A 12,643-nucleotide genomic window follows, 5' to 3' on the forward strand; every position below is an offset into this window, starting at 1 on the left:
TTAGTCTCCTGAACTTGCTCAATTTCCACATTATTTACTACACGATTCAGTTGATGTTTAGGGTTTAGTGAAGGATTTGTCCCAAATACAATGCTCTTAGTTTTTGAAATATTTAGGACTAATTTATTCCCTGCCACCCATTCTGAAACTAACTGCAGCTCTTTGTTAAGTGTTGCAATGATTTCACTCACTGTAGTAGTTGACGTGTATAGTATCGAGTCATCCGCATACATAGCCACTCTGGCTTTACTCAAGGCCAGTGGCATGTCATTAGTAAAGATTGAAAAAAGTAAGGGGCCTAGACAGCTGCCCTGGGGTATTCTGGATTCTATCTGGATTATGTTGGATACTCTTTCACTAAAGAACACCCTCTGTGATATGCTAGACATGTAACTCATGCTTTCACATGCGCTCAAATGTTATCACGTGTAGTTTCATGTTATCACATGTTGCTTTTATATGATGTCACGTTATCATATTAACTTCACATAAGATCACATGTGAAAGTCATGTGTTTTTCCATAAGGGCCTCTCTAAAGGCACCTTACATTAGCTCTGTGTGGTTTCCTCTCTCTCACTTTGGATTACCCTCCCCCTCCTTTTTCAATAAAAACATCCCATCATTAAAACCTCTCCCTGACAGAACACCAGCACCTCAAGTGTCGCTTGTTCATGTAAATTGTGATCCAGTTGACACTTGTACGGCTGAAATGGCTTCTGTGGCGAGCCAAATATGATAATTAGTGCGTGGTTGTTTGGGTGAGTGAGGCAAAAAGAGGCCGTGCCTACACACACACACACACACACACACACACACACACATACATACATACATACATACATACATACATACATACATACATACAGTCATGGCCATCTGATTCGCTGGCTGCACACACAGCTGATCTAATTGGGGAGTTGTAAAGGAGGCTGCCTCTCTAATTAGCTTGTGTCTGCCTCATTACCCAGCTGCCTATACTGGGATTTATCACCATCACACTGTCTTTATCTCTCTCTGTGCACCTGCTGCATCTCACACACAAACACTCTCCTCCTCCTGTGTTTCCTTCTCAAGGGAACACAAACACCTAGGCACAAACACCAACACAAGCATTCAATATCACAGGCACACACACACAGGCACACACACATGCACACACACACACACACACCATTGGCCGCTGTATATAGCAGCACAGTAAACAACAAATTGGCTGAAGAGGGGCTTTTATCTTTTAAGGTCCTATGGTGATCTGATCACAATGCATAGCTACTTCATCACTGTCATCACCACATCCACAATGAAATTACACCCCACAACACAGCACTGCTGGACCAATGCTTGAAGAGCTTGCCCCTCCACTTACCTGAGAGAGAGAGAGAGAGAGAGAGAGAGAGAGAGAGAGAGAGAGAGAGAGAGAGAGAGAGAGAGAGAGAGAGAGAGAGAGAGAGAGAGAGAGAGAGAGAGAGAGAGAGAGAGAGAGAGAGAGAGAGAGAGAGAGAGAGAGAGAGAGAGAGAGAGAGAGAGAGAGAGAGAGAGAGAGAGAGAGAGAGAGAGAGAGAGAGAGAGAGAGAGAGAGAGAGAGAGAGAGAGAGAGAGAGCTCTTTAAGCTTTACAAAATTATCTGAATTAGAAAGAAGGAAGGGTATTCTCTTCATTGAATCATTAAATGTCTGCATGTTTCTATTGAAATTGAAATAAATGCAACATTCTGTGCCCGATAGAACTTTACGACTGAACCCAGATTGACAACCCCTAAAAAAACTGATTTACCAATGTCTTCAAATTTTGGGGTATCTCTAAGGTGAGGAACTTAATGGGTTATGAAAGAAGAATTCACTACAAAACCATTCTGAGATCTTGGATGTGAAAACGTTGATGTCCAATATCTCAGAACTAGGAGCAGATAGAACCTTAATAGTCCCAAGGCCACGAAATCATCTAAATGGTCACCTGACATTATGGAAAACACTTTCTGCATTGATCGTTGGCTAAACTGCCATGGCTGGATAAACTACTGTACCTCTCAGCTGCGTGGCTGTGACTCTGGCTGTGACCTGTGAGTTTCTACTGCTGTCCCAGAGAGCCCTGTGTGTCTCATTACACACAGAAGGAGTCCCCCTGGCAGTCCTCTCACACCACACAGCAGCCATCACACCTTTATTACCTCTTACTGTCTCTGATGTAACCACTACAAAGCCAGGACGAGGGGATGTTATGCGTAGTTAAAAGCTTTTAACTAGAAATAACGTTAATATTCATAACATTCCCCAAAGTGTTTAACTTTGAGATAAACACTGGATTTTTCTGACATACATTCAGTGATAATGCTTATTTTATCTATAGAGTGGTTGAAAAAAAGAGCTTATATAAGTCAAATGTTTCTCTTATCCTTCCTCTCCCTCTCTCTCTCTCTCGCGCTCTCTCTCTCTCTCTCTCTCTCTCCCTCCCTCTTTCTCTCTGCGATACCTACATTGTCAGTCCCGTAGAGCCACAGTATATCTGGTGAGGGCAGCTGCTCGTGAATATTCATAAGCTGAGACAGTTGCTTCCTTGTCTGGTTGCATTCCTAATCACTATTGAGATGCGTAGAATCATTGTCTACCAATCACTACGCATCAAAATATGGCTAGGAACCACTAACTCATGACTATGCAAGAAACGGTACGCTATGCATATCTGTGGGTGGTCTTGGGTACAATCTTAGTAGCAGTGAGAGCCAAGACTCATTTCCAAAATTAACATAATTATAATGAAACTTGAGGTGCTTCAAAATATGTCTAGGAACCTCTAACTCATTTATATGCAAGAAACGGTATGTTATGCATATATGTGGGTGGTCTTGTGTACAATCTTTGTATTAATGAGAGCTGAGACTAATTGGTAGATTCATTGGAAAAACTTAACACAAAGGCCACTCCAATACTGAAATAGTGCGTTTATAGATCCTTCTCCAAGTCAAACTGCTAACTCTATCATAACCAATCAATAGGACTTAACACGGTAAAAGCAAGGTGACCTGAAGCATGTGAGAAACTTCCACTATATGAGCACTGAATCAATGATACAGGCCACTCAGGCCTGGAGAGGAAATAAGAAATCCATGGCTGCATCCAGATGGTCTTATCTGGGAGCATGTTTTACATCATCTGCCATGGTTAATAATGGTTCCTATCATCATCATTAGGGACCTTGATTACACATTCGCTACTCAACTGAGAATCCCTTTGCATACTACGGAGCTGTGCAAAGCAAGTTTGCGTGACGTATTCTTCCCGATGGATATGGTGATCACATGATCAATTCCCGTTAACCAGTGATGACATCCTCTCAGATAGTACTTCCTGTTGACAGCCAAGATAAAGGGATGCACAGTACAAAAAAAGGGTTGGTGTTCGGTCTTTGAGAGGTATAAAACATGAGAGTAGCACGTTGAAAAGGTCAGTCCCATAGAGCAGAGCAGAATAGAGAGGGTTTGGAAATGCCATTGACTCCCAGTGGAGTCTGGTTGACAGACTAAAGCTGCTATTTAAAGGGAACGGGGAACTCCTGGCTGAATAAAGACATTGTTACAGACTGGCAGGTACAGTGGGTATGACCTCAGGACTAATTCTTCTGAGCATGCATATCCAAAGGTTAGTTTAAATCAACACAAGATAAAGACTCACATTGGGGTTTTAGGTAAAGGACTTCCACTTTTATAAGTAGTCTCTAAGCTCAGACTAAGTATAGCCTCTTACCTCAAACTGCTTGACGATGTCATGGAAGGCAGGGTTGAGTTTGCAGCTCTCTGCCAGTAGGGACATGCTCCGGTCATACTCAGAGATGTAGGTAGCAAACCCAGCAAACTCCTCCCGTCGAGACAGGATCACATCCACCACCCTCTGGCTCTCCTCCCTGGTGATGGGGAATGGAATTATGTTGAGGTTTGGAGGATTGGATGAGTGTATGTTATTGAATAACAGTTGACAGGTAAGTTATTGAATTACGGACATAGAAACATGTCGATACCTCCTGAGCTCCTGAATGAATAAGAATAAAAAATATACAGTTGGATACTATTTACAATCATTCCACTTGATGCGTTTAAAATGCAGAACTGTCTATGCTTTTTCATTTCTATGGAATTTACAAGTCTGGGGGTATTTATTTATGAGTGCATATAATAATAATAATAATAATAATATTAGCTAATTAAAATAATACATTAAACACATCTTTATAAAATGTATAAAATTGTGCATATATAGATATCCCACTGTGTTTAACGTACTCAATGTCTCACCATTGTCTGATGCGTGAGTCCAGCTCAGTGAGGATGTTGCTGTGGAGTATGTAGACCTCAGGGAGCGTGCCCAGTATCTCCCCCAGCCTCTGTTCCTCCACCACAGGTTCCCCATCCTCCCCCACCGCCTCCGACACTGCTGCCCTGAAGTCCTGCAGGAGAGGGATGAAGAAGGGGAGAGAAGAGAGGGGGTAGAGGGAGAAGGGGAGAGGGATTGAGGCAGGAAGAAGGGGAGGAAAAGAATAAGGAGGGAAAGGGCAAAGGAGGGAGAGAGTTACAAAGGGAACGGGTCAGATCCTCCTAGAGCTTAACATCCTTCCTGTTTCTCTAACCCAGTATCATCTCAGTCTGTCTTCCTCTTCCCCAGTCTCTGCCTGTCTAACCACTCAGGAAAAGGGGTTCTGGAGCTGGGTTACCTACCACTGTTAGGTTGCATAATGACCTTGGTCACTGATACATTGTTGACCACAACCCTACCATTTATCAACATATTGACATGAACTATATGTTCTTATACAACGGATGGGTCTAATTCTGGATGCTGATTGGTTAAAACCACATTCCAACCGGTTTCTATTCCATAAGTTACACAAGTAAGGCTGTGACGTTGAAATGCCTATTTACTGTTCCATCTCACTGCGCAATCCACTGTCTCATCAGCCCAACCAGGCAATTTATAAACTTGATTTCTACAGTAACATTATCTCCCCTTTCTTTTTATTTTATTTAACCAGTCAAGTCAGTTAAGAACAAATTCTTATTTTCAATGACGGTTAACTGCCTGTTCAGTTGTTGTCAGCTCGGGGGTTTAACCTTCCGGTTACTAGTCCAACGCTCTAACCACTAGGCTACCCTGCCACCCCAGACTAACATTTGGTTTTCAACAACGGAGATTTGTATAAAACTTGTTGTCTGTCTCTTCGACATTTGCAACATTGTTTCAGTATTTAAATTCAATCTCCTGCTGTCCCATAGTAATGAATGTGTCGTGAGTTAGGACGGGAAAGACAGGCAGGCAATGTTTCTTAGCCAGTCAAAATCATGAATCAGAATAGTTTTTATGGATATCTTCAAAGACATTTCTATAGAAAAGCAGGCCAAACAAAATGATTTTTTTAATGAAAATATGTCAATCATTATTTGAATTTGTTTCTTAACCTGTTCGAAGCCGGTGTTTGGAAGATATATTGGACTTCGTCTCGGTTCTAACAACCTTGCCAATATATCCTTCAAACACCGGCTTTGAGGGCATTGTCACTTAAACACTATTATTGCACACAGATTGAGTCCATGCAATTTATTATGTGACTTGTTAAGCACATTTTTACTCTTTAACTTATTTAGGCTTGCCATTACAAAGGGGTTGAATACTTATTGACTCAAGACATTTCAGCTTTTAATTTATAAATATTTTGTACAAATTTCAAAAAACATAATTCTACTTTTACATTATGGTGAATTATGTTTGCACCAGTGACAAAATATCTCAATTGAATCCATTAGAAATTCAGGCTGTAACACAACAAAATGTGGAAAAAGCCAACTCAGAAGCTGACGTTCGTTAGCGTTAGCATTCTCATAGAGAATGACTGGCGGTGTTAGCTAGTTAGCATTTTACCGTTGTATACCGGTTGTATCCCTTTTCAATCAAAGAACAATACTTGAAATGGCAATTTTGTTAGACACAGAATATCAATGACAAAATGTTTTATGTAGATATTTGCAATCTGTTGTGCCATAAAGATAACTAGCTAACACCACCAGTCATTCTCTATGAGACTGGCCACCCCTCAAAGACTGGTTTCTAGGTTTATTCCTAGGTTCCTGACTTTCTAGGAGTTTTTCCTAGCCACTGTACTTCATCTGCATTGCTTGCTCTTTGGGGTTTTAGACTGGGTATCTGTATAGCACTTTGTGACAACTGCTGATGTAAAAAGGGCTTCATAAAATACAGTTGATTGATTCATTTATTATGCTAATGAACATTGGCTTCTGAGTGCTTATGGAGGAAGACAAGTTTAAATGTTCTGGTTGTGCATCAGCAGTCACTCAAAATTTGTAGAATTGCAGCAAACTTGCTTTAGAACGGCAACATTTTATCTATGCCCCAATAATTTGCATCTCTGTAATTTATTTGAGATAGCTAAACTAAAAAGAGGAACTTGTGTGTCATGTATACCTAGCTAGCTATATCTAGCTTGAGTCAAAGCAGAAGCTGTCACTCTTCATCAGCATAAATCCCAAATATTGATGAGAAAATTATATCACCACTTTGTGCAATTCAAAGACCCGAGCCAGCTAGTTGTCGTGGATGACAGATCAGGTAAAATGTGTTTTATGGTCGGGACAAACTGCACACCCAAACTGCATACCCAAGCTATTGATCTAGCTGTTGAGCATTTTGAACATGACTTTAAAGCAAACCAAAGACAGGAAACTAGCTAGTTAGTGAACTATTTTCCAATAAGGCATTACTTTCATTACCCATCTAGCTAAGATAATACTTTTCACCTTGTTTGTCGATCTGTAATGCTAGCTAGCTATGCAGTTCCAACCTATCTAGCTAGCTGCCCATACAACCAGCTAGCAATGGGCAGCTAGCCAGTTAAATATATCTAGTACAGAAGAGACATTCATCAAGACGAAGTTGGATATTAGTAGCGTTGTAGCTAGTAAAGGATCTATTATACAGCCAGTTAAGATGGAAAGCATACGATTTAAACCCCCAAAATAAACATGTTAATTTCAAGCAAAACACATGTACTGTAAGTGAATAGGTTTTCCAACATTCTGAAGCTTTCTTTACCCTTTGTGGTCGTTGCTAAACAATAGCCTCACATCATTGATGACATAAACCTGTCTTCCTCCATACTAAGTGAAAACAAATGTTTTCATTTTTGAAAATAATTTTCCTCAAAATAGAACATATCTTTCAAATCCTGTGCACATGAATGAATAGTTTTTCATATTTAACTCATATTTAACAACGTTTTGCTTGTTTGTGAGTGGGCCGGAAGGAAAAAAACAATCACCACAAATTGGATGTGCTCTTGTTGTCAGGCGTCATAAGGTGAATAGGTTCCAGAAGCCATTGATGACATCACGTCCCATGTGTCAGCTCCTTGGTTTGTGGTGGTTCTCTCCGGCCGCCAGCCAGCCCTGTGCTTAGGTTTATCAGTGTTGTTCCAGCTAGATTGACTACCTTGCCTTGACAATGTGGGCTCGTCAGCCCAGGGGTAGTCAGTCAGATGATTATGCAGAAACGTACGCACCAGGCATTGTTTGAGGTGAATTTACACAAGCGCTGGAGCACATCGGTGCTCATTTGACGCCAGGGTACGTTCCACAGAGAAAAATCTAGAATAGGTCAATGTTACCTTCATTTAAGGTGTCCACCCCGAGATTGGAAGGTTGTGAGTTTGATCCCCGGGGAAGTCATACCAAAGACAGTAAAAATGGGACTTGATGCATCTCAGTATTAAGGAGATAGATTGGGGGTAAGGGCCTGTGATAGACTAGCATTCTGTCCACGGGGTGTACTTGTACATCAAGCTGCTACAAGGGATAGGCTCCTGCCATATGAGCTGTTCTGGCTTGCGCAAGGCTACTTACTTAGCATTATTCAGCTATGTTCACTGTAACTTCACCTCTTCAAAAATAGATAGAGTAGAATATAGCAATGGGGTTGGTTCTTTGTACCAGTTACCTTAGGCAGATAATACAGTAAAGCAGAAGGGGACATTCTGAATGAGGGCAGTGAGGAGAACCAACTGTTGATTCCCAGAGGTCAGTGATGCATCAAATACAGCTGTTGTCATTCCTCTCCATGATTTCTCATTTACTGCCTGTCAGAGTAAGTGCACAGTCTAGATCCCAGCAGGTTTGGCTGAAAAATGGACATTTTCCAGGAAGGCACTGGAGCTCGACCTTCACATATAGAATAGATTGAATGCGGTACCATGAGTAATTCATTTGATCCCATTTTGATCTCAGAAGAATGTTGTATGGAGAGCCAATGCATTTGAAGTAGGGAAACCCCTAACCCAGAATGTTGTGGATTCAATTTCCAGATGCAACAAAAGCTAAATGAGACTCTTGCCTTGAAGGAGTCATTGAAAATAAGAATTTGTTCTTAATTGACTTGCTTGGTTAAATAAAGGTCAAATTAAAAAATAGTTTGCTGAATTGGTCAACTGTTGATATGTTGTCATGGAGCTAGTGTGTGTGGTTGCTTGGATAGTTGGAACCTGACAGCTTGAATCCAGGGAACCTCATCATTCATACTGGATACCATTGAGCAAGGGCACTACCTGAATTAGTTAGTTAGGTGTACACCCATGATTTATGATCGGTTCATTTGAATGTAAAAGCTGTAGTCTATGCACTTTGATCCCATTAAAGAAACTGAGTAATGCAAATATCATACACAAGTCCACTCTAATGATTGTACTATACATCATCATTATACTAGGTTTCTTATGTAGATTCTGTAGACATATCGACGTCTTTTTGTTGCTTTGTTACTGAGTCTTTCATGTAAAGATCATGAACATTCTTATTCATTACCTTTTGTACAGTGTGTTCTTTCATGAATTCTCAATCCTGCACACTTGCTAGGTTTTTTGAATACTGAATGCAGGTTGTTTAACCTTGTTCCCCCCCCCCCCCCTTCTCAATAAGGTTATTATATCAGCTACATGTCCCTCATACGCACCTTCCAGGCATGATATTCAACAATATTTCATTATTCTGTTGCATAATGCATAAATGCAACACTCACCTCTTATGAATCTTAAAGCTATAACAGTAGAGGGATGTTCCTTAGTGGGTTCCCTCTCCAACAGACCTAACTCAGCAATCCATGCATGATTGGAACAGACCAGACATTCCTAGACGACCCCCCCCCCCCCCCCCCCCCCACACACACACACACACCCCACACACTCCCTAGAGCTCTCTAACACTCACACTCAGCTGGGGGGAAAGACCACCGTCAGTGAGAGTTGGGAGAAAACACACAAGCTATTGTTCCATTGTTTGATAAGGAATAACAAAAAATACAACACATTTCCAGACCCTGTCCCCAAATGGGAAGTGAAGTTCTTCTTCTGAGTTTTCTTTTCCAGGACTTTCCCAAATAACAGGCTGACGTTTGATCTGTTCATATATTTGTCTCTCAGGTTTGACGAGGCTTCCCTGTTCAACCAACTGTCTAATGTTGTCATTTGACCCTGTATGCTTTAATTCTATACACTGGGGGTGAGAGTAGATGAGATAAGTAGAGGGTAAAGCTGCTGTCCTGTGCAGGGGCTTAGTGAGCTGTGAGTAAGACAACTGTGTCTGTCCCAGGGGAGGGAGCAGCCAGGACATAAAGTAGCAGCCAGGTCTCCTTCACAGCAGCAGTGATGAATGCTAACTCAGATGGGATCGATAGCACATGATGAACGGGAGGCGCTAAAGCACACAGTGTCACAGTATTAGCTCACTGTGGTGTGTATGTCTCTACTTGTTTTGTGTCTGCAGTGTTCTAAAACTGAAATTGATGAGGTCCAGACGCTTGTCCTTGTAGATACATGATGGATTTATATTATAGATGGTGTTAGCTACCAGACAGCCATACCAGGAGGGACAATTGATATTGTTTAAGCATTTTGACACCTTCAATCAATTAGTGAACTTTCATATGTTTTCCCCAATTCTTAGAATAGAGAAATTACCCTTCTCAAGAGCATTGCTTCCTAGAGAAGCCACTGAAGTTTTAGCCTGTGTGGTAACACTAACACAATCACGTTTTAATGTAGTGATATGCAGTTCGGGAATGATTTGTAACTTTTTTGAATGACTCTTTTTACTGCCTCGAGAGTCATGATTCTTTTTTCTGAGGGACTTTATTCGTTCGTTTGAACTTCTGGCTGGCCGCAATGAATTCTACTGTAGGATTAATACGCAATACTCTGGCTCAGCGGCTCTGGAGACGTGCTCCGACCAACAGCTATGATATACTCACCGGACAGTTTATTATGTACACACATTTAGTACCGGGTCGGACCCCTCCTTTGCCTCCAGAACAGCCTGTATTCTTTGGGGCATTCTACAAGGTGTCGTAAACGTTCCACAGGGATTGTTGGTCCATGCTGACGCAATGACATAATGCAGTTGCTGTAAATTGGACGGTGGTACATTCATGCTGCAAACAGCCTGTTTTGTGTTGAGGTTTGGGTAGTACGCAGGCCACTCAAGTAAACTGAACTCGTCATGTTCCAGGCAAGGTTTTTCCACTCCTCAATTGTCCGGTGTTGGTGATCGCTTGCCTACTGAAGCCGCTTCTTCTTGTTTTTAGCTGATAGGAGTGGAACCCGGTGTGGTCGTCTGCTGCAATAGCCCATCGGTGACAAGGATCGATAAGTTGTGCATTCCAAGATGCCGTTCTGCACACCACTGTTGTACTGCGCTGTTATTTGTGGCTGTTAGCTTGCACGATTCCTGTCATTCTCCTTCAACCTCTCTGATCAACAATATGTTTTCGCTCACATGACTGCCGGTGACTGGCTGTTTTTTGTTTCGCACCATTCTCGGTAAACCCTAGAGACCTTTATGCATTAAAAGTCAAGAAGTGAGGCCGTTTCTGAGATATTGGATCCGGCGTGTCTGGCACCACCGAAAATGCCACGCTCAAAGTTGCTTAGGTCACTTGTTTTGCCGATTCTAACGTTTAGTCGAACAGTAACTGACTGCCTCGATGCCTGTCTGCCTGCTTTATATTGCAAGCCACGACCATGTGACTCACTGTCTGTAGTAGAAAAACATTTTTTGTGAACGGGGTTGTGTACCTAATAAACTGGCCGGTGAGTGTATATACAAGCAGGAACATAAAGCATTCTGCAGGCAGCATAGAGAAGAAAAACTGATAATTGAACTGATAATTGATTGCATGGTGCAAGAATTAAAGCAAGTAATTGATTATTAAACGTTTTGATGGACACAGCTTTGTAGAACCAAAACATACACACAGCCTTTGCTCAACAAACTCAAACTCGAACGAATCGTTTGGGGGGGCTGCAGTTCACGAACGATATTGTGCTTATCATCCTCATGGCCGTCAACCAATGCATTTCGCAAAGAGTTGTTCACAATCTAGTCCAGTATCGGCCACAACTAAACCTTCTTTCAAATGCATCAAGAAATAATATTATTTGTATACCTAACAATGAACAAATGTACATCGTTTAAAGCACACTTTTACAAGTCTCAGTCACAAATGACAGCTCCAATAAGCCCCTTTATGGTGAATGACATGTGAACAAGAGGCTTGTTGTCACGACTTCTGCCAAAGTCGATGCCTCTCCTTGTTCGGGCGGCGCTCGGCGGTCGACGTCACCAGTCTTCTAGCCATCATTGATCTATTTTTCATTTTCCATTGGTTTTGTCTTGTCTTCCTACACACCTGGTTCCAATCCCATTCATTACCTGTTGTGTATTTTTTTACCCCGTTTTCTCCCCAATTTCGTGGTATCCAATTGTTTAGTAGCTACTATCTTGTCTCATCGCTACAACTCCCGTACGGGCTCGGGAGAGACGAAGTTGAAAGTCATACGTCCTCCGATACACAACCCAACCAAGCCGCACTGCTTCTTAACACAGCGCGCATCCAACCCGGAAGCCAGCCGCACCAATGTGTCAGAGGAAACACCTTGCACCTAGCAACCTTGGTTAGCGCGCACTGCGCCCGGCCCACCACAGGAGTCGCTGGTGCGCGATGAGACAAGGATATCCCTACCGGCCAACCCCTCCCTAACCCGGACGACGCTAGGCCAATTGTGCGTCGCCCCACGGACCTCCCGGTCGCGGCCGGTTACGGCAGAGCCTGGGCGCAAACCCAGGGTCTCTGGTGGCACAGCTGGCACTGCAGTACAGCACCCTTAACCACTGCGCCACCCTGTTGTGTATTGAACCCTCTGTTTCCCCTCATGTCCTTGTCAGAGATTGTTTGTTGTTCATTTATCATGTTGTTTGTATTGGTGCGCGACAGAGCCTCGTACCCACTTTGTTTTGATTATTGTCATGGTTTTGGAGCTATGTTTTTAAGTTATTAAACTAAATTCCATTTTAACTCCATTTTACCAAGTTCGATTCTCCTGCACCTGACTTCCCTGCCACCTATACACACTTTTATGACACTTGTGGAATCATGACTCTTTCAAGTTTTCAGTTTATCGTTCACCAGTAGAGGTTCCTGTGTGCTCTGGGCATTACTGTCTCAAATTAACAAAATCATTCGAAAGATTTGTTCTTTTGACTGAATGAGTCAAAATACTCAGTCAGTAAAAAGAGCAGAACCTACCATCACTATTTTAAAA

At 42.1% G+C, this 12,643-nt stretch overlaps 1 protein-coding gene across 2 annotated transcripts in view; it reads right to left on the reverse strand.

Moving 5' to 3' along the window:
- The window catches only part of LOC110527956 (FYVE, RhoGEF and PH domain-containing protein 5), a 43,680-nt gene that overhangs the window by 16,754 nt on the left and 14,283 nt on the right, over positions 1-12,643 (reverse strand). For both annotated transcript variants that reach the window (XM_021609605.3, XM_021609604.3), the window contains exons 6-7: positions 4,287-4,438; positions 3,742-3,898 (exon numbers count right to left, since the gene is read on the reverse strand). In XM_021609605.3, coding sequence (XP_021465280.3) covers positions 3,742-3,898; positions 4,287-4,438 — 309 coding nt within the window. The remainder of the gene's footprint in view (positions 1-3,741; positions 3,899-4,286; positions 4,439-12,643) is intronic.

This window comes from Oncorhynchus mykiss, chromosome 7 (assembly GCF_057628025.1).
Source record: "Oncorhynchus mykiss isolate SJ-2025 chromosome 7, ASM5762802v1, whole genome shotgun sequence".
NCBI classification, from domain to species: domain Eukaryota; kingdom Metazoa; phylum Chordata; class Actinopteri; order Salmoniformes; family Salmonidae; genus Oncorhynchus; species Oncorhynchus mykiss.